Consider the following 23,196-nt stretch of genomic DNA (forward strand, 5'->3'; position numbering starts at 1 on the left):
TAATCTGAACTGAGGTGGTCACTATCTGTCACCCTTCCTCCCCATCCCTCCCTTCTCTCAAAACTGCAAGACATGGTAATTAAATAAACATTTTGCATTTTGAAAGCAGAGTGGTTTGGGGGGATGTGGAAATTGTAAGGATGTGACCCTGATACTTCCCAAATCCCTCCAAGCCTAAGAAAGAGAGAGAAAAATTAGTTTCCTTTTCTTTCAACACATCCCCAAGCTCATAATCAGTTGAAAAACACATTTACTGCAACCAAGGCAATCCATGCAGCTCAGGACTAACTTTACAGCTATTTTGCAAACCCCTCTTCCTGTAGCTTATGCTGTCAAAGAAGGACCCTGCTTTTACATTATTAAAAAAAAAAAAAAAAAGGCAGCATAGCTTGAGGCAACATATATAAAAATGAAGACAGATAAATAGAAACTTTCTGGACCATGGTTTTGTGCACAAGATACAGACACAAAGGATCTTCTATGGCAGAAACCCAGCAAAAGTGGTGAACTCCACTAGCCTAAAAATCTCATGCCTTTTGCCTCAAAAGTTTCTCTATTCATTTCTGCCACATCCTGAATTTCTCCCCAAGGTTCTTCAGTCCCCTATGTAGGCAAAATCCAGCTCAGGCTGCTGTTAGCATAGGGGAAAAAAACTGAAACAAAACTCATGGCCTGTAGTAGGAAGACCAATCTGGATCTCTCTCCAATACCCTCTTTTTCACTAAAAAGCTCAAATTTAATTATCTTTGAGACCACAAAGCCAAAACTATTCAGAAGGAACAGGTGAGGCACAGGAAGATAATGACTGGACCATGGAATGGTTTGGGCTGGAAGGAACCTTGAAGACCATCGAGTTCCTACCCCTCCGCCACAGGCAGGGACACCTTCCAGTGGACTTCCTCTGTTTGCTCAGAGCCTCATCCAAAACCAAACCATCCAGGGATAGGGCATCCACACCTTCTCTGAGCAACTGGTACCAGTGCCTCACCACCCCCTCACAGTAAGGAATTTCTTCCATATACCCAACCTTAAACAACTCTCTTTCAGTTTGAAGTAATTCTCCATCACCCTATCACTACATGCTCTTGTGAAAAGTCCCTCTCCAGAATGTGCAGACTGCCCAAACCCTGGGTTTTGTGACACCAGACCAATATAACTAACTATTTGTGACACCAGACCAATATAACTAAAAGAAGAAATGTCTCTCTCACTTGTCCCCTCTGTCCCAGTATATTCCCAAGAGATATAGAAACAGAAGTTCTTTGGATAATCCTTCTATTTATTTGGCTGACATCCACTGTGGGACTAAAACATTTCTGTTCAGGGAGACACATTGAAAATGCAATTGCACAAGGCAAATAAGGGTAGAAATGGTCTTAAATCAGTTCAATGTAAGAATTATTGAAGGATGGTAACATTTCTTTTTTTGCCTAAAAAAAGGCTACGAGGCAGTTGTAGCTAATTCTTTCACTTCTTTCACACCTGGAGGGCTGACACACCCAGCAACCACTTGTTTGGTTTTGTTTTTCCTTTTTCCACAAAGAAGCAGAGATACACAGCTGATTGGAGGGAGCAAGTGGAAGAAAGAGAACAAAACCATACAGTGTTAAATGAAGGAAATAAAAAAAAAAAAGGGTTTTGCTCTGCTTTGCACTCAATACTGAAAACTAAAGCCCCACTAACTGGCAGTCAGGTTATAACAATATTGTAACGTTGTTCATGCCACTATTTATACATTTTTTTGTATTCAAGCTCAGAAGATACTATAATGTATTTTACTCTACTGCTTCTAAGTACTGCCAACACTTACCACTATCCAGCTTTTCTTCATTGTTTATTTCCATGACCACAAATTTCTCACAGACTGCAAACGTAGGTAAAGTGGAAGAGATGAACTGTCCAAACCTTGATGTATACAGAAAAAACATCACTCATTGATATGACAGATGCACTCTCATCTATCAATAATTCACCTTAAATATAAAACCATGACACCAACGACAGGGAGATACCCAAAAATGTCAGCTTCCTCACATCTGAAGATTGATAAAAATGGTCTTCATTTAAGGTCACTGGCCAAAACACAAATTAATTTGTAGTAATTAATAGAATACTTGCAGACAAGGTAAGGAGCCCTGAAAATGCTAGGATTCAGGAAAGGGAACTGGGAGATACTGCTGAGTCCTAGTAAAAGGAACACCTCAAGTTAAAGGAGAGCAAAACATTATTTTCAACTCCTTACAGCTGAAAAATTAGTAGATCAAAACAGTGGTTACTCAACTCTGGAAGAACATTTATGCCTATAGCTTGAGGTTATGTAACACAGGGTCATGGCTTTCCATGACAAGACACTGATGTACCACTCCAAGAAAGGAGATGCAATATATTCCTCTTTCCTCTGCAGCTAACCTGAAATGGCCCCTACCTAGTGCAACTTCTCCCAAGTTATGCAACATTTTTCATTCTTTATTTCCAGGAAGGAGAACAGAGAACACTGGTCTACAATCTATTCTGTAACCATTAAGCATAAAATGAATAGTTTTATTCTTGAATATTTTTTTCCCTGTATAATTAAAAGAAAGACAGGAAAGATACTCATGTTGAGGCTTCTGATACCTTTGATTGTACTTAAAAGTAAGGAGCTGAAAACATGACTACGCATATGCAAAGAGCTCCTAAACCCCACAATATTTTATCCATTTCCATTACAATGAAATAAGAGATGAAAAAAATCAAGTTATCAAGGAGTTAAACTATTCTTAAAGCATTTCAAATACTCCTGTACATATGAATTGCAGTAACTAGTGTAATTTTCATCAGTCAGAATTAGTAGCACTATATCTGACATCCTTAAATACCTTTTTATACAGTGATGATTAAGAAAAAATCTGGAAAACTAAACCTTACATTCAAGACAGTAATCAAAACTGCATTTTAACCAGAATTATCTTCTTAGCCCATGTCAAATAATATTCAGTGGTATTCAGGAGGAATGCTTAGTGCTTTACATGAACAAAAGGGGCTGCTCAGCACCTTTACTTTTCACCAGTAGAACATTAAAACAGTTTGACCATCCAACCATGCTTGGTCAGATACAAATTGAAAATCATGTGCAAATCAAGGCTTCAATATATTGCTAATGTCTACTACAATCTAGTTCATAGAGAAAAAATAAAATCAGTACATGAGCATTCCATGTCACACAGTCCTCAGCAGTATGACCATGAAGTACTTTTGACCAAGGTAACAGAACCAAGAAAGACAAAATGATCCAGGTGTGGGCTACCTGAGTAGGTCATAGCTGCTGGGGAAGCCCTGAAGCAGAAAGCTCAGCACATTGCTAATGGCAGCAATAGTGGGCTGGGACAGGGACATATCTCGAAGAGTCAACAGCAGTCTTGGGATGAGCTGGAATTCCCTCATTAACTTTGCATTCTTTGCTGCTTCACTGGAAGAAGAAAAGAAATGAGATGGTTATTTTAAAATGGAGTATCCTCTAAATATCATCTAATCCTGTAAATCCCATTACCAGGCTTCCATCAGTTCATACCTTGACTCGGTGAGGAGTTCAATGAAGTGCTCAAATAATGACAGATGAAGCTCGTAGGGTGCATGAAGCCAGACCTGAAATACAGAAAAGACAGTATTTTTTTGTACACAAACCAACTTGTAGGTTAAAAACAAAATTAATAAATCAAAGGTTATGAAGGTATTAAAATCATTCATATACATGACTGCTTACCTGGGTACACATCAATTAAAAAAATATTCTCTGTAAGGGTACCATGCTAAAAACTTATAAAGGGATATAGACAAAAGGTCACACACCTTTGTCTTTTTGCACAAACTTTAAACAGACAGTGCAATGACTCCAAAGGAGCTATTGGGATTTACAAGGCTGTGCTAAATTTATTTCGTCTAGGTGAAGGTTTATGTCTTCATAAAATTAACTTACTACCTTCCTCCAAGATTAAACTCAAGGTCTTCCCTGATTTTTTTTTTTACCTAGCATTCCCTGCATTTAAATTATTTAGATTCTTTACCAATACCCCCAAAGTATCAGTTGTTCAATCAATAGAAATAATAGAAGATATAAAAGCCAGAAAGCTCACAGTTACAGCTGCAAATCTTAAAATTGATTTGCTATTGAACAACTAATATTTGTGCTTTGATCAATAGCAAATAAATTTTGGTGTATAAAACTGGCTTAAATGAAAAGCTTTCTAGTTTTTGCTTTTCTCCTAATCTTATAATTTAAAATGATGAGAACAAATCTTTTAATTTCCCTGTTCTGCATGAGTAAGAACATCTAATTTATCCAAACTAAGTGATATGTTTGGGTCACTGATTTCTGAATAAAGTGAATAATTAAAACAATCAAAAAACTGAAAAAACAATAGCCAAAATCTCAGACTTTCTTCCTAAATAGGGTTTCCAGGGGTGCTTTGAAATACTCAGACATCTAAAAAAAGGAAATGGTTAAGTCTATTAAGTTATTTGTGAAAAACTGACTTGCAATATTAAGTCAGCAACTTATAGCTGGCTTAGCAGTGGTAGTAGGGTTTTTGCTTTCTTACTTTAATGTACATGAGTCAGAATTCTTTTAGTCAGTCTATGTCAGGCACAGATAATGCCAAAGGAACACATACCAAAGGGTAAGTTCTGGCAATCTTTTATCAGCCTCTACTGCATTAGCATTTCCCTCTGAAATTTGCTACTTACCTTACTTTAACACAACATTTAAGTATTTCATAGATTATGCAAACAGAATTTTAACTCCCTTACTAATAGCCCTGCAGATGTATGATAAAATGATTTCCATGTGCTATGTTGAAAGTTTACCTTCTACTTTTATTTTCAGGGCACTTTTCATATGATATAAGTATCTTGATATATGTACTGCAGTAGAACACACAGGTGAAAAGAAATTAAGGAACAGAAAACTACAGAATGTTGACTTCTAAAACAACAAAAAGCAGAAACACCTGTGGCACCCATCCATTGTTTGTGCAGTGACTCAAGCCATTTCAGCAGGAAAAGTTAGCAATAATCCTGCTGCTCACCTGCTCCACTGTACTACATAAGAAACACGATGTTCTCAGTATAACAGCCTAATTTGCTACTGTTCAATTTTTAAGGTACACTATCAGCATCTGACTTAATCACTATCCAGCATAATAATCACTCTTCTGTGCAGCTCTACATACTTCAAAATCACAGAGCAGGTCCTGGAAGGCAGCAGAGTTTGGGATAATGGATGTCTCGTGTCCACTGTCAACAGTTCCCACCAAGGAAAAGGTCAGGTGGAGGATGTGGCTGTTCAGAAGGGACCGCTTCTTCTTTAACAGCATTGCCAGCAGCTTGAACAAGTAAACAGAGAAGGAATTAGTCCTGTGAGCACACAGCAATGTTGTCTAAGCATGCTGGAGAACAGATGAAATGCCTGTGCCCCTTTTGAGAAGACCTTTAAAGTATGTCTGCTGGTTGATACTCTTGATGAAAGAGTTTGAAAGTGGCATTGCAGTTCATTACAAAAGTGGCATATCCAGGACACTCTCTAGCTCATAAAACATCTGTTTACACCACAGATAGCATCTAGGCCCAGAGGATTAGGGACACACACACTGCTCTCAGCTCGCTGGCAGTCAGTCAGTGTAAGACAGCACATCCTTAAGCAGTTATGTTGCTGGACAGCAATCATGGACATGGCAGACAAATGGAGCACGCCTAGAGCACTGCATGCTCAAATGAGAGGTATTCTGGCACTGAAAAAAGTAACATAAATATGAATAAGCCTCTTTTTTTCTTGCTATGCTTTGTTCCCCAGGCATGACTGCAATCCCCACTTGTGCTCTAACTTATAACCTGGGCTGGGAAAGAACCATTTGCCAGATTTACTGTTATAGTCTCTTTTCTTCTGAAGCAAACTTGTTTAAACACTCAACATTCTGGCCTGTTCAGCTTTACCATCCTCATTGAAACACTAAAAAACCACAGATTTCTGGGAATCTTCCTCAAACCACACTATTTGCTGATCTCAATACAAGTGGAATGTAAGGTCATTTGTGACGATCCACTGACCACTCATGATACAAGAAGGACACTGTCTAGACTTGTTTGCTCACAGTAAGTCAAGGTCTGCACCAGGCTCTTTGGAATGATACATTTTGATATATCTGCATCAGTCACTAGCATTTCAAGGTTTGTAAATACACAGCCCAAACCACAGAACTTTCCATTTCAGTAAAGCAACCTCCATAAGAAACATAAAACACATTTCTCATGTGAAGACCTCTTTGAATCAGTGAACCAATCCTTCTGCATAAATGATTGCCTTTTCCCCATCCCAGTGGAGAATTATGTCTTCAGCTTGAAAGGAAACAGCACCACTAACTACAAAATCCATGCAGTCCCTTTAAAAGGATGCTTCTAGGAGTTCACTTGTTTGGGTTTTTTTTGTGCATCCTTATCCTCTCTCTTGCTGACACATCAGAGACACAAGCTCCTGGGCTTGCAGGGGTGTGTTCAAAACCACAAGAAAAGCCTCATTCAAATATGACAGTTGTGCTCTTCCGTGATGTTACTGAAGGCTCAGTTTCAGCAATGCAGCTAAATATGCACAACGGCTTAGCAAAAAACTTTTCACCCTCTCCTTTAAAAGACATTGTAAATAATTCATCTATGCTAATTAACCAAGACCTCAAGAAACTTTTAAAGAGAAACTTGGGTTACAACACAACAAGAGATTTCCATGGGAACTGTGATGACAAACAGTGAAATTCAGTGCAATCAGCCTAGTCTGTTTTAAGACATTTCTAACATACCTGATAACCTTTGATTCTTTCCATTTCTTTGCTGGCCAGTGGATTGCTCTTTACCACACAGACCAAGGCTTTCACAGCTGCATACAACCCTTCCACGTCTGATGCCATGGCTACAAGTCCCAAAATAGCAGCAGCCCCACCAATGTACTGAAGTGTAGTGGCAACAGGTTTGGGGACAAATGTTCTTACTCCTGAGCACAGACAGAGAGAATGAATTAATATATATTCAAATCAAATTTTTGCAGGAAATAATTGCAAAAATGTGAAAGCAATTTTCATTTTAGCATTACTTGAATTAGAAAAAGAATGTTACTAGAAGAATTATGACACCTTAGAAGAGAAAGCAAAGGAAATATATAACAATAGTTTATGACCTAAGGTAAAGTAATTGAATATATTTTCATATTAATGAATCATAAACTGAAACAAGCATCCATGCCCATGTAAGCAAAAAAAAGATAATAGTAAATCCATAAAAAATAAAAATGTTCAATAAATACAATGCACCATTAACATTCATCAATCACATGATTTATTACCTAGACCTAAGTTCTTACTGACAAGTAATAAATAACTTTAAAGCATAATAATTCTTAAGTGCTCAACTCACCCAAATACCCTATCAAAGCTGCCCCAATGGAGCGTGCTGGTCCATTCAAATGTCCTGCTGAGTTATGTAGCAGCTTCACAGGTGTGGCATTTTCATGAGAAGAAATTGCCAGCTGAAGAAAACAAGAAAAAACAGCAGGGGTTGAAGGGAAGAGGTTAATTCTATGCAAGCCTGAAATTCATAACTTACAAATTTTCCTACTGTGATCAGGAGTAACATAAAACAAACCCAGCCTTTCCTTTCAGGAGAGATGCTCCATCCCACTGAGCATCTTGGTGGTCTTCCCTGGATTCACTCCAACAGGTCCATGACTTTCTTGTGCTGGGGACCACAGAGTTGGATGCAGCACTGCAGGTGGGCTCTCACCAGAGCAGAGGGGCAGAATCCCCTCCCTCCCCTGCTGCCCACGGTGCTTTGGATGCAGCCCAGGACACATCTGGCTTTCTGGGCTGTGAATGCTCATGGCTCATGTCCAGCCCCCCCTTCCACCAGCACCTCCAAGTTCCTCTCAGCAGGACTGCCCTCAGCCTGCTCATCCCCAGCCTAGATTGATACCAGGGATTGCCCTGACCCAGGTGCAGCACCTTGTACTCGGTGTTGTTAAACCTCATGAGCTTCCAATTGGCTCACTTCTACGGGCCTGCCCAGCCCTGGAACTCATCCAGATCCCATTGGATGGAATCCTGTCCTTGAAGTGTGTCAATAGCACCACTCAGCTTAGTTTCATCAGTGAATGTGCTGAGGGTGCACTTGATCCCTCTCTGTCATTAATGAAGGCATTAAATAATACTGGCCCCCACACGGACTCCTGAGGGACAGCACTTTGTCACCAATTTCCATTGGGACTCTGAGCCATTGACCATTACCCAGCGCATGCAACTGTCCAACCACTTTCTCATACATCTTAACAGCCCACCAGCTGAATCCATATTTCTCCAGTTTAGAGAGAAAGATGTAGTGGGGGACTATGTCAAAGGCTTTACAGCAGTGCAGATAAACCACATCTGTAACCCTCCCCTTATCCACTGATGCAGTCACCCCATCATAGAAGGCCCCACAGAAGGCCATCTAGTGCCTAGAGAAGCTGTGAGTTCTCAGTCCCTGGAAGCATTCAAGGTCTGGCTGGAATACATTTTGAGCAACATGACAGAGTGAAAGGTGTCCTTGCCCACAGGAGGGGGATCGGACTAGATTGTTCCTGGCTGCATTGAGCAAATTGTCTTGCTCACAGTAAGTAAGTTAAAAGAAAGGAAAAAGTCATACACATTTACTGCTTGACTTCCCAACATACCTGCTTCGCAATAGCTTTACTATCCAACTTGTTGTAAACTTTCCTTATTTTTGCCACCGTAAATGAAGAAACTGACAGTGCATAGAGACCAAAGGAGACCTTTTCTTCTGGAACCAAAGACACCGGTGATGGATTGATTCCTTCAGACTTTGAATCTTTACCTTAAAGACAAAACAGAAATTCCCTTCATTAATGGCACTGTTTTTCTTTTAATTTGAACAGTAAAACCTTAAGCAACTTATACTGCAGAATAGGTATAAAAAAAAAGATTTTGCAAATAGCTGAGATGTGATACTGTCCCACCTAAAGGCTGTAAACTTCCCTTCTCTTCTGAAGGAAAACAAAGCAAGCAAAAGGCAGAGAAGCATTTGGTAAATCTGCATCTTTGCCTGCGACAACTGGTTTTTTATTACAGTTTGATAGGAAAGCTGCCTTGGAATGGTATGAGAGACACAAGATTCAAATAGAATATATAACCATATCTTTAAATTTTTGTTTCCTTTCTGATTTCACTTTCTACAGATAAATATTGCATACAGTATGAATAATGACTTTTCTAACTGGTTTAAAACCAAAGTGAGTAATACAAACACTACTACTATATCTCAGCACAAGAATTTGGATTCCTATCATCCTCTTCAACAGCAGTTACTAATCATCTTCCTGTGAAGAGCAAGCTTTTCCTCCCTTCTCCTGCATACTCTCTCACCTCTTCAGTACGCACACAAGAATTGCAGCCCAGCCAGCCCAAGTTACCAGGTGCCACCTGACCTGTACTTACATGGAACATAAACCGCTTGGAAGCTCCCGACGTAATTGGGTCCCAGCTCGTAAATGGTGCTGACCCCTGGGGCAGGCAGCACTTCCTCCAGGAAGTGTGTGGGGCCCAGGCGCCACACCAGGGAGGAGAGCTGGCGCTGGGCGGGCGGCGTGCCGATGTACGCGTACACCGTGCTGACCACGGGCGGGTTGGCAGAGCCAGAGCCACTGGGGCTGCTGTGGATGTAGTGAAGCTGCGAGGGAACAAAGCACAGGCGAGTTAGTGAGGGAGCAAGGGTACCGTGACAAAATCAGAAATTTTGTCCAAAAATTGTTCTGCAAGCCAGGGGAGGTACCAAATGATTGCTATGTAACACAGGGTATTCTGACACTGTACTGAACTAGACAGTGAAGAACATTAAACAGAAAGGAAATGTGAAGACCAAAAGTGGCTATCAAAAGATGAAGATGTGTATGGAAACACAGGAAAACATGATAATTCTGTGCCTTAAGAAGCTGTATCTTGATTCTAAAGGCATGGTGCTCGAAGTAGTGTTGTTTCTCCTTCCCAGCCCTTGGAAATTAAATCATTTCAAGGTAAAGTGCAAATGTGAAGAACTAAATTCAGCAAGACTTTTTAAATGGTTAAACAAATACACGAGTAAGGTCCTGACCAATATATAAAGATAATAACAACCTCACAGGCTTTTTTCTATTTACATTGTAAAAATTCTGTTGGTAGCTATTAAATGTAGTCATGAGTAGCCAGAGAGATGGCTAGAGAGACACTCGTGTTACAGCTGTCAGCATAATATAATGTAGTCCCTCCTCTTGCAAAAGGAATACTGGGAGGTAAACTTTGGAAGTCAACATGCTGTTTTACCTACAGCAGCACGATAACACTAGCTAGTTTAAACCCCACACCAGGTTATGATTAAAGCCCACACCTGCCAGTTGTCAAATGATGTTTGGACATCTGTTACAGCTTGGGAATATTTTGTGCTCAGTGGACAGGTCCACAATGTTCTTCACTGCTCGCTGCAGTTTCTTCCACCTAACAATGAGGTATTGATCTTTGTAAATAAATGTGGTGTTTGCTTGTTGTTTTTTGTTTTGTTGCTTGGGTTGGGTTTTTTTTTCTATTCTGTTGGGGGTGACCACCTTTTGGACAGGGTGGTGGTGGTTATTTTGCACTTTTTTCTTGTGAGGTTTTTTTATTGCACAGAGAAAAAAAATCACTCAAAATGAGAATTGAAAAATTTATTTTACCTTAACAGTGTTAACAAGCTGTCCATCGAGGTAGAGTGCAGCTGTGCTGTTCTTCAGCATGCCTTTACTCATGACCAGAACTAGGTGATGCCACTGGCCTTCCACAATGAGGTCACCGCAGCGGAAACGGGCACAACAGGGAAGAATTTCATAAAATGATGATTCCTCACTGAAGTCATCAACTAAAGGAAAAGCACCAGTTAGTGGGCACCAGCAGAAATGTTACAAGAGCTTAAAAATCTCAGGATATATTCAGACTTTTGACAATTGTATTTTACTTCTCACCTTCTCCCCTTCCTTCAAAATTTCAGCTGGAATTACTAGTTGGCTCAAGTTTTTACTTTCTCTTGCAGCCATGCAAGTCACAGAAAGATCTTCTGTTGTTTTCCTAAATAATTTTCTACAGTAGCAGTCACCAAGAATCAACAGATGTGTCCCCAAACCCACAGAGCTATTTTTCACCTTTCTCACACTGTGGAGAGGATGATACCCATACTCAGACTTTTTATTCCCACTTTTGCATCACAAAAATGACCCTTACTCTACTTAAAAGCTGTTCCAAAAGAAAGAAAAAAAAAATTCCCCAAAACCCAGGGAATGTTTCAACCATGAACTTTTCAGATCTCTCTTCACTCTTTCATACTGAAGGAAAAGAAACCATTAATGCTCTTACCACAAGAACTGCCTGCACAGGGAGAACACTCATTTCTTTAGAAACAGCACAGGAAAATGTTAAAAGCAGAGTATTTAGAACTAAGGTTCAGATACAGAAATAATCTCAAGTTCTTTTTCTTGGCCAAACATCTCTAAGCACAATTCCTGCTCTCAATAAGGGTCCTTAAATCACCCCATTTATTCTTACAAGAGACTGTCAGCACTTTCAATCCCTGTGTTGTGCACAGCACTTCCAGTCTCAGTTCTTCAGGTCCACACCTGCTCAGCACTCAACAGTACACCACCGACTATGATTTAGACACAACAGGGTAGAATTTGAGTGAAGCAAAGTGTCCTGGTTAAAGTAAAAAACAGTCTTTATATTCAGAAACCTTCATATCTTCTCTTACAAAGCCTTTTCAAATCCAATCTCTTTCAGGGAGTTTGATTATAGGTGCACACTAAACTAAAACATATGAACTATAGTTTCAGTGCAGCTAAAACAGTTAGTGTGAAGATAAACTTGCTTCATTCCCTAAGAATTTGGTCCTCTGAGAAAGAAAGCACTGTCAGTATCTTGGTAATTTAGGCGGTTTAATTCCTACTTTACACTATGGGTTTTCAACTCCCAAGTTTCAGGTTTTGAACTTGACTTCTACTAAGAGAGAGTGCTGCAGTTAATGATGTGAATGTCTGCTTACAGATTATTCCTTACTTTCATGGTAACAGTCCGCTTAGTTGCTTGTGAGTTTTTTTTAATAACAACAATTGTACAAATTCTTTATTAGTGCTGCCTACTGAGAAGTAAAGAACAGGAGCAGGAACAGTTTTTGACATCCATTTGGGCTGGTCAATGAAGAGCTAAGCCTGAAACACATGCAGAAGGCTGCCTGCTCCTCTCAGCTCCTCCACAGATTCAGTGTGCAAGAGCCTGTCAGAACCAACCACTTTTGGAGGCTCTGATGGAGGACAAGGCTGGAGACAGCTCATCCTCAAGCCCCTGAGTGCACTGATAGCTCTCTAGCAAATTTATTGATATCACCAGCTTCACTTAGATCTTCACAACACCTCCTGTAATTCCTCCTTTGGTCACAAATACTGAATGGAGATATAAACTGCTTCTGAAAACTGACCACAGCATTAGAACATAAAGTGAATGACTGCTTGCCTTCAAAAATCCCTCCAGTACTGGGACAATCCAGACTGAAAAAGCCTTCAACCTATTTAGTTTACTATTATTTAGATTACTATTTCCAAACTTAGTTTACTATTATTTAGTTTACTATTTCCAAACTTCTTCAAAGCAAAGACAGTTAAAATTTGCACATCAAGGCCTCAAAAGATGATGTCTAAAATGAAAGACGCAATATAAATCAAAGGCAAAACCTTTCAAAATCAATGATGTAATCCCTCCCTTGAATACTTATTACCTGGGGCTTTGGCAAAATTTTTTCTTTTATATACAGAAATCAAACCTTCTTTGGAAATTATAAAAGCTCCATAAATTAATGTTTATAGTTTGCTTTTTTCCATTGTCAAAAAATGAGGAACTGGTGAAGCAACAATGAAAGTTCCAGCACACAATTCTTCTGGATACTGGGTTTAAAGTAAACTTGCTGTTGCATCCCTATAATACTGTCAGCATTAGCTGATGATGTGGCACAACTCCTACCATAATTCTGAAGCAATTCTTCTTTAGTTGAAACAATCAGCGAGCGGTCCTTTGCCGAGAGGACAATGGCAAGGCAGACATAATGCTGCTCCGAGGAGTTGGCGCGCCGCACTACGGTGAGGAGTCTCACAGGGTGGTTATTGGGAGGTGTACTAAAATGTTCAATGCAAAACCAAGTTGAGTAGCTTAAACCAGATGGCGGTGGGAAAAACCTTTCACCTAAAAATAAAAAGAAGCCCATTACATAGCTGCAGTTAGGATACCTACTTGATCCTGTTCCTTTTTTCATATCAGCTCAGCTAATACTAGCTGTGTTTTCTCAGATGCTGGAGAAGCCCCTGTTAAGGGAATATCTGTCTACCACATACATCTAACTCCACCTGATATCCCAGGATGCTCCCACTAATTCTATCTTACTGCAGTAAGCCTTCACCTTAGTTTTTGGACTTAACAACTTGTTTAGACTTAGCAACTAAGTGACCATGTTCAATTAATCCCACAGCTTTTAATTAAGCATTCCAGTTCCGGAAGGGTGAATAATCCACAACAACATGTAAAAGCAATGGCAAACAATTTAGATGGGGCTTTTGTGATGGTGTGTGCAACTACACCTTTAATAAATGCAGTCAAGGATTCAGCAGAACAAAGTCACAAGTACAGCATTACAATTCATTCCACATTTCCTATGTGCTCTACACACGACGACCTCCACTTTTTCTTAATGCATCTGGCTTATTACTCAAACACGTTGGTTGATAACAATTTAGCCTTCTACTTTAAGCTTTGCATTTTAAAGCAATCACACATTTATATTTTATATTGCTTTTCACTGTCTTGGGGGCAACAGAAACACATTAAAAAAAAAGACACAAGAAGTTCCTGATTGTGGGTGCACAGTGTTCAACACCATACTATCAGTTCATGGCTAACCAAGAAGTCTAAGAGAACTAAACATCAGACACAAAACACTCTTTGTTACCAGTCATACTGGATACTCACCAGTTCCAATTCCGCTCACAACGGCACCATCAACAAGTCCTGTAGTAACAGCATTATTTGTAGGTGCATTGTGGGGAGCCAGACTTGGCAAGAACAGACAGCTGTTAAACACAAGACCAGTAACACACCGGAGTTTATGGAAGTCAGTGTAAATGGAGTTCAATACAAACAAAACATGGCTTAGGAAAACATACCATAAGCACACATGCTTTGTGGCTTATGCAGTAATGAAAAATAGGAATTAATTCTCCAGATTGCTTATTGTGAGTCTAAATTATCTCTGGCACAAAGAACTTAGGCAGTGTAAGCCTCTGGTGTGAAGGTATAGAGTCATGCCCACGTGGCTCCATAGCCTAAGATGTTCCCTTGTGGGCACCTGCATCTTGCAGCAGCCTTTGAGTTGCTCTGAACTTTCTAAAGAGACTGGATCAGCTAAATAGTGAAAGGCTCTGGCAACTGCAGACAATGGCATTCCTATCTTAAGAAAGTATGTTCTCAAATTAACATCATATTCCTCCAACTTAACTATGTTTGGTCCTTACAAGAGCCTCTGATGCTGTGGACACAATGGAAATCAATATAAGGAAAAAAGTTATTAATTTTTTTTATTTAATTTATTATAGAAGCCTTCTTAGTTGACTTGCTGAAACTACAAGAAGTCACAACTGCATTATGTGAGTTACTTCTGGACATGTTACCTGTACCCACAAATCTCCTGATGCAAACACAATGAAAATTCATTTTGCCAGCCTATTTCAAGTTCTTAGGTCCAATTTTCTTTTCTTCTCTCTTATGAAGGATGTAGAACACAGATTAGAGTAACATTTGTTTACTAAAAAAATAAGTCTGTCCCTGACTGTATTGGATATTAAGGCTAGATGGAAAATGGAAGCTACATCCTTGCTTTACAGAGCTGAAAAGAGAATGCAGACAGCAGCTGAGCTCCCAAGTATTCAAGTTTTCTGTTCCATTTTTATAACCAAAATTTTCCTTAAACAGATGTTGAGAATGGTGTCATGCTTTCATCTTCTGAATAGTTAAATCATATTACATGATCCTCAAAAAAGTGCTTCACTCAGCAGGTGTTTAATTAGAGAGAGAAAAACAAGTAAGTGGTGCTAAAAGAAAAAAATTAGCTAAGCATGATATCCAGGCTATGCCTCCAGTTAGTAATACTAAGTTTCTTTCAGTTCTCTGAACTCATCATAGCTGCCTTGTCTGCTTTATTTGTATTTCTGATGCAATTTCACATTTTCATGTTTTTCAGCAATTTTAAGTGGGTCTCAGAATACCTGTGCCATCCAAATGACACAGCATAAATGACAGCAACCCTTCAAGGGTATGTTGGCATTCCTTTGTTGTGAAACTCAGAACTGAGCGGGTCCCATCAATGACACATACTTCTTTTTTTCACTTTCACACATGGCAAGCAAGCATTTTTTATCAAGATATTAATGAATGAGAAAGTGGAAATTTATGTGACTCTAAGCATTCCTTTCTCCTCTTTAAAGAGTTCATTTGTTCCTTACTTGCAAACAGTCTATTAAAATTTAAAAGCATTCCTTTGGGAAAGCAGGAAGTAAGCAAACACTGCACTGTGCCCCACGCCACATGAGAGCACGGCAGGACCTTACCCAAACCCTTCCAGAGATGTGTCAAACTCGATGAAGGCCGGTGTCACCGATGATCCGTGAAGCCTGATATCATGTGGGGTTGTCATGGAGACCAAGCACTTGACTCTGGTCAGGGGCACTGTGCTCCCTTCTGCTGGCTTGAGCAGGCTCTTGCTTATCCGGTAGCGGCTGTCCTCGTGCGCACCGAAGACGCTGTCGGGACCCAGACCTTCCATGGAGGTGACCATGCTATCTGCAGGAGAAGCCAAGAAACAACACAGCACTGCAATACAGCTTTGCAAAAGGGAGGCATTTTCAGGCTGTTTATTTGGACCTTTCAAGTCTGGTGGAATAGCTAAAGTGTCCACAGATTGTCAGCTAGTTCAGCCTCTCATAAGATAATGAGCTGGGCAGCATTGCTTTGATTATAAAAATGCTCAACCAAGGCAATAAGATGGACATCTTGCACAAAATGCCAAGGAAAGTTTGTGGTAAAACCAAGAGGCCCTCCCCATTATCACATGTCAGCACAGTGTCCTTTTTGCAGAGGCTCCTCTTCTGATGCATTCCTGCTACCTGACTTAACAAGCCAGGAAAACTCTGCTTTGTGCTTTTTCAGATGCAGTCTCAGAGCTCTTAGTGAACAGAAAATAAATTTAGATTAGGCAATTTAACATAACTTGTGGTACTCAGGAGGTAGCTTTGCATTCTCTTTCCTAGGCAAAAAACTTTCTAGTCTCACATTTTTATTGTTCTCATTGTTTATTTTTCCCGGTGACAATACTCTAATGCAAATATATATATATATATAAATAAATAGAACACTGGCCAAGAGATAAATTGAATCTCTTATTCTCCCTTCTTTTAAAATCTACTGAACGTGATAATATACCATGAATTCAGTTAATTTATTTTGCTTATTTATTTCATGATTTAATGCTTATTCAGTATCATCTAAGATACTTTCTAGTTTCTTTTAAGTATTTCAAAAATTTCAACTAAGGTATTTTTAATGATATGTTACAGCCAGCCATACAATGACCAAGCTGACACACAGAAATAAATATTTTTAAATATTTTGTGCTTTGGAAACTTTACAACAATTTATTTGTATTATAATTTACTGAGACTCTCCTATACTACATGAATAGCCATTCCCAAGCTCTACAACTCATGGATAATAATAGGGGATTAAGCAGTTATTTTATCTGACACCTGACTGAACCCATGGGAGATACTACACAGATATAATGATTTGCTATGTACACATGAAAGTAGCTGAGAAAAAATAATGTTAACTAACTGCAAATGCAGGACCTACTCAAGACTTAAAAACAAACTATTACCATATTTAACAGTTACTTCATAAAATAAAAAACCTGTAATAATCTTTGCTGGATATATATTCAATATAAGTACTACATTCCCTCTGGTTTTAGAACTTTTCCAGTCTGACTGTGCTGATGATTTCACATTCATACAAAGCAGGGGTAAAGTTGGGTTGCTATGAATGCTTATCTAAAAATTTTAAATAGGTATGCAACTGGGGCACATGAGCAAAACATTATTTACACACATTTTTAGCACTTCAGCACCTACTTCTCATTTCTGGTTCAAAACTCAGTGAGCTGGGTTTGTGCACTCGGTACTGTTTCAACAGCTTTTTGTCCCAGGCTCCACAATTCAAAGGATTTCCCAAGCGTAAAAATTCCCTAAGAAAGAGAAAAAAAACATTGGAAGTATTTTTCTCTACTTCTTTGCCTATAGTGGCACCAAATCTAATAGCACTTTTAAAAAAAGACAGTAATTGCTTGCAATAAACTTATCTTTTAACTAAGAAAATTATCCAATGCATAATTATGATCCATAACATATTTGTTCCATTCAAAACAATTTAATTTTGGAACACATGCTCTCAAAAGTTAACACTATTTTGAATAATCAAGCACTTTTGATAAAGTAATTTTTTCATAAAATAAAGCAATTTTGATAACTCCCTTCTCATCATTTGAAAGGAGGCTGCTGCATTCTGCAGGAGAACATCAGGACATTTGATGATGCATGTCCAGCAAGGGGACTCTTCATGAGAGGCAGATCATAGACAGAAGTAAGCGACTTCAGAATTGTTTTACCAGTGTGTCCTATTTGGTTGGGGGAATCATTTCACAGCTATCAACACCTGTATCTCTAGATAACTACACTATCTCACTATTGAGCTACCCAGGCTATCACTGATAATGTAATGTGACTATGAGCTAAAGGGCTCCTTGCAGAATCCCTTCTGACACAGCTACATGTCACTGAGGGGAACCGAGCAGCTGTCCTGGCTACAGGTCAGCCAGCCAGTGATCCATAGGAAATAATACAATTACATTCCCTCCTACAGCTGAGATCACAGAACCCCAGCACAGTTTGGGTTGGAAGGGACCTTTAAAGGTCATTTGGTCTAAGCCCTCTGCTGTGGGCTGGTACTGCTTTCACTTACACTAGGTTGTTCAAAGCCCTGTCTAACCTGACCTTGAACAACTCCAGTGATGGGACATTCACAACTTCTCTGGACAACCTCTTCCAGTGTCTCAGCTCCTTCACCATAAAAAAGGTCTTCCTCAAGTCTAATTTAAATCCAGCCTCTTGCACTTTAAAACCTGTAGTGCTGCTCCTGTCACTACAGGCCCCGGTAAAAAGTCTCTCTGTCAAGAGACAACCTATTTGATGAGAAAAAATGGGATATTGTGCTATCTCTACCACATCAGGTCCCTAAGGCTCTCTACCACTGCCAGCCATTTACAGAGAGCCAGGGACAGTGCAGGCTGCAGGCCTCAGTCCAAGTGAACTTCAGGGCTATCCTGACCTCAACACCATGGGCTGCAGAGCCTGGGAGGCCAGCCTTTCAAACATCCTTTGGAGTGGAGGATGCAAGGAGTGGTCTTCATCTGCCAGAGCAGCACTGCATCTTTGCAGAAGTCGTGCATGGAGCCCAGCTTCACACATGACCTGCTGGTTTCTCTCTGTGTGCACCAGAGACTGCAGGATGTTGGCCACTGCCAGCTGCAGATCCAGTGCATGCTGTAAAAGAGAACAGCACAGGGCTTGAGAAAGTGCAAACTGAGGAGGAAAATAGAAGAAAGGCTTTATACATAATAATAGAAAAGAAACTACCATTAGCAATAAATACAGAAAATTTACTATACTTAAATATACATGCATGCTCTTGTGTGTTTTCAGGGTGTGTGTGCGTGCACATGTCTGTGTGAAGAAACACTCTGCACAAAAAAGGGTAATTAGTTAGACAAAGGATTAGCAGAACTATGATCAAGAAAAATAATTCAGGTAAGAATGGTTAAACTAACCTCTACTTTTCACCAGCAAAGAGAGCCAGCTTAGAGAGAACTAGAAACTATTATTTTTGTGACTATTAAGCTATTCCTAGTAACTTAGAAACATAATCATTTAGGTTGGAAAAGACCTTTAAGATCACTGAGTTGAACTTTTAACCCAGCATAGCCTAGCCTACCACTAAATCATCTTCCCAAGTGCCACATCTACATGTTTTTTAAAGACTTCCATGCCTGGTGACTCAAACAGTGCCCTAGGCAGCCCATTCAAGTGCTTAACAACCTTTTTGGTGAAGAAGTTTTTCCTAATATCCAACCTAAACTTCCCCTGGCACAACTTGATGCCATTTCCTCTCAGCCTATCACTTGTTTAACTTGTTGGGACGGCCCCTCCCCTTGCTATAACCTACTTTCAGGTAGTTTTAGAGAGGGGTAAGGAACCTCCTTGAGCTTCTTTTCTCCAGGCTAAAACTCCCAGCACCCTCAGTTACTCCTCTCAGGACTTGTGCTCCAGACCCTTCCTCAGCTCCTCTGCTTTTCTCTGGTCAGGGTCCAGCACCTCAATGTCTTTCCTGTAGTGAGGGGTCCAGAGCTGGACACAGGATCTGGGGTGCAGGCTCAGCAGTACCAAGTATGATCACTGCCCTGCTCCTTCTGGCCACACTTGCTGATACAGGCCAGGATGCCATTGCCCTTGTCGGCCACCTGGGCACAGCTGGCTCATACTGCAGACCAGCATTCCCAGGTCTTTTCCAGCCACTCCAGACTGTAGCACTGCCTGGGATGTTGCAACCCAAGAGCAGGGCTCAGCACTTGGCAATCTCACACAACTGCTCTTAGCCCATCAATCCAGCCTGCCCAGATTCCTCTGCAGAGCCTTCCTGCCCTCCAGCAGATCAGCACTCTGGTTGAACTTGGTGCCATCCATAAACTGACTGAGGGTGTACCTGATTCCCTGGTCCAGATCAATACAGATAACTAAACAGATCTGGCCCAGCCCTGGGGAACACCATTGGTGACCATCATTGGTGGTGAATGGTGTAACTCCATTCACCACCACTCTGGGCCTGGCCACCCAGCCAGTTTTAACCTGGCAGAGTCTCCACACACTCAAGCTACGACCAGCCAGTTTCTCCAGGAGAATGCAGTGGCAGACAGTGTCAGAAGCTTTACTAATGTCCAGGTAAACAACATCCACAGCCTTTCCCTCATCAACCAACAGGGTCACCTTGTCACAGGAGACCAAGTTAGTTAAGCAGGACCTGTCTTTCATAAAGCCATGCTGGCTGGGCCTGATTTCACAACTGTTCTGTACGTACTGCAGCACGGGAGGTGTAATGATCTGCTCCACAGCCTTCCCCAGCACTGGGGTCAGACTGAGGGGCCTGTGGGTCCCCTGATCTTCCAGGCCAGTCTTGTAGATGGGCATCACATTGACTAAACTCCAGCCAGCTGTAATCTTCCTGATTAGCCAGGACTGCTGGTAAATAATGGAAAGTGGCTCAGTGAGCACTTCCACCAGATTCCTCAGCACCCTTGGGCAGAATCCATCAGCCCCAAAGATTTGTGAGTGTTTAACTTGTGTATCAGGTTGCTAACTAGCTTCTCCTTGGATTATATGGGCTTCATTCTGCTCCCCACCACCACCATAACCTCTAAAAAACTAAAGATGTATGCAACACAACTGTCAAATTTATGTCATGAAGGCAGAAAGTTACCACACTCATGACCAGTAGAGACCAAGAAAGAAGAATTCAGTAATTCATGCAAGCTTTCAGAACTTTTTTTTTTTTTAATAAAAAGTATTTTTCAGGGAAGACATCTCAAACAAAAAATCCATAAGCAACTTCCAAAGCTGTCCAACAAATCCTTCATATACAAAGACACTTTGGGCTGGGAATTGTACAAAGCAGTCAGTATAACTTAGAACTAGAACATATTTACAACTTTAAACTTTAACTAGAACAACTTTAGAACTAGAACATATTCTAGCTCCTTCAGTGTGCATAGCCCAAGATATGATGTTCAGTCCTGTGTCCTCACAGTATACATTAATACCTGATAAATCAGGGAAAACATGAATTAATCACAGTGCTTGGAAACTTACCTGATGGCCACTTCAGACCTTTCTTTAAACTTACATTACTAAAAAGAGTTTGAAAGAGATAAACAGAAGAAAGCCCATGAAACAAAGCAATTTCTTTCAGATCTCTATGCCACCAGTTATACAACTCAATCTGTGAAATATATTAGTTTTTCACTACAAAATGAGAGGACATCACCAGCTTTCCTATTTCCCACAGCCATTCCTTCCCCCAGCAACTCCCAAAGCTTCCGACCACACATTTTTTTCCCTTACCTCTGGGTGTGTTGCTGATCCAACAGAGGCCAGAAGATCAAGCATTGCAAGCATAGCACCAGGGTGAATAATGACTGCATCAGAGCTTTGTATGGATGTGGGTCCTGTCTGGAGTTTCACATCAGCTATATTTTTCTGAGGGCAAACAGGAGGTGTTGAAACAGAATGATATGTGTGCCTGCAGGACAGAAAACATCCCATGGTTACAACACCCAGCTACTATAAGCTCTGCATTTTTCAAACAGCTGTAAAATTATATTGGCCTATAGATGTTACTCCCTTTTCCTTTCTCTTCCCTCAGTTAGACAAGTGTTCCTCTTCTCAAACCTTCTGGGCATGTTTCCCTAAAGACAGCCTGGAGAGGTTTCAGTATCTCAACTTTTCTTGAATTTGGAAGTGTCTTTCCCAGGTGCTACATGGTTTCAAGAATTAAGAGATTGTTTTTATTGCCTCCCTCTTTTCATTCTAGTTGCAGAGGTGGCACACAACAACTGCAGTGAGCAACCTACCACTGCTCCAGTTCTCTGGATGTGTGTCCCCATTTGCTTTTCATTAACAACTGGTTATGAAATGTACTATCACAAAACTCCCAGCAAACTCTAATCAGCCTAGGGGAATAGAAAGGTGGTCTCTGTGCTCATGCCAGCAATCTGTATGTTCTCAGTCCTTCCATGACTGCTACGGCCATTTGGTTTTACATGAAGATGCTTTAGTCTGACCCAGGGAAAAGAGGATTTGACACACTGACTTAGAAGCAACCACTGGTGCTGAGAAATGCAGACATGTTCTTCATTGAAACTCCTGGAGGTATCAGTTTGATGCCACTCTTCTTTCAGCAAGGGTTTCAACACACAAACAGCATGAGCAGCTTACTGAACATATACTTTCACGATGGTGCTTTAGAAGTAAAAGTGAGATTGAAAGACTCAGGCTCACCACAAAAAAAAAGAAAACCAAAACACACAAGAAACCCCCAAAAGAAAAAAACTCACGAACCCAGGACAACCCCAACCCAAATTGCCATAGCCCACAGTATTTATCATACGCTTATGTGTAAGAAGAAATAGAACAAACTCTGTGTAAGAAATTTTTTTTTATGATCACATATTGTCCTTTGTTTTACAACTGAATACAACAAAACAAGAAGAGTTTCTTCTTATCATATCAGTTGAAAGAACTATTTCCTCTCTTCTGTTCTCAGTGACAGAAATTTACTCAAACCCTGACCCTAGCAGAAGTTAAGACTTTGAGACTGGCTGTTCCTCACCCTCTAGACACTTCCAACAAGGCAACCCCTTTGTCCTGGGAAAAACAGGACATAGATGGCAAATGAGGAAGGCTGCAAACACAATTCTGCCCTAAACACAGCCATCAAGCCCAATCCCCCAGCAAGAAACACATCTATGGGGGAAAGCTGAGACATTGGATTATTCAGCCTAAAACAGGACAACAGGAAGCACAGCACAATCTTCTGTGCTGGCTGGAAAACTGGTTCAATAAATAATGTTCCAATAAAAAGGTTCCTACTGAAAAGCTTTATGGCAAATCAGCAAAAACTTGGCATCTGAACAACCCAAGAGTACTGTTCAAAAGAGAGTTTTTAAGAAAAATTAGATTACCAATGCTTTACTCATTTAGCTAATGCTTACAGGAAACAGAAAGTAATATGGCAATTCTACTGAAACCAATTGCTAAGAAAAAGATCTCCCTAAATGAATTTTTCTAGTGTTTTTTACCAACCCTTAAGCCATTAATTTTCTAAACTTCTCTGTCAGCCCCACCACTTATGGAAACATCTAGCAGGTAAGAAA

General features: G+C 40.3%; 1 protein-coding gene across 8 annotated transcripts in view; it reads right to left on the reverse strand.

Moving 5' to 3' along the window:
- Window positions 1-23,196, reverse strand: part of WDFY3 (WD repeat and FYVE domain containing 3) — a 152,876-nt gene that overhangs the window by 41,320 nt on the left and 88,360 nt on the right. For all 8 annotated transcript variants that reach the window (XM_063156772.1, XM_063156773.1, XM_063156769.1 and 5 more), the window contains 15 exons: window positions 21,386-21,563; window positions 18,543-18,757; window positions 17,291-17,403; window positions 15,713-15,944; window positions 14,079-14,179; window positions 13,080-13,298; window positions 10,754-10,935; window positions 9,507-9,738; window positions 8,726-8,886; window positions 7,435-7,546; window positions 6,825-7,015; window positions 5,208-5,360; window positions 3,551-3,624; window positions 3,287-3,448; window positions 1,811-1,905 (listed from right to left, as the gene is read on the reverse strand). In XM_063156772.1, the coding sequence (XP_063012842.1) occupies window positions 1,811-1,905; window positions 3,287-3,448; window positions 3,551-3,624; window positions 5,208-5,360; window positions 6,825-7,015; window positions 7,435-7,546; window positions 8,726-8,886; window positions 9,507-9,738; window positions 10,754-10,935; window positions 13,080-13,298; window positions 14,079-14,179; window positions 15,713-15,944; window positions 17,291-17,403; window positions 18,543-18,757; window positions 21,386-21,563 (2,420 nt within the window). The remainder of the gene's footprint in view (window positions 1-1,810; window positions 1,906-3,286; window positions 3,449-3,550; window positions 3,625-5,207; window positions 5,361-6,824; window positions 7,016-7,434; window positions 7,547-8,725; window positions 8,887-9,506; window positions 9,739-10,753; window positions 10,936-13,079; window positions 13,299-14,078; window positions 14,180-15,712; window positions 15,945-17,290; window positions 17,404-18,542; window positions 18,758-21,385; window positions 21,564-23,196) is intronic.

The sequence above is a fragment of the Melospiza melodia genome, chromosome 5 (genome assembly GCF_035770615.1).
Source record: "Melospiza melodia melodia isolate bMelMel2 chromosome 5, bMelMel2.pri, whole genome shotgun sequence".
In the NCBI taxonomy this organism is placed as follows: Eukaryota; Metazoa; Chordata; class Aves; order Passeriformes; family Passerellidae; genus Melospiza; species Melospiza melodia.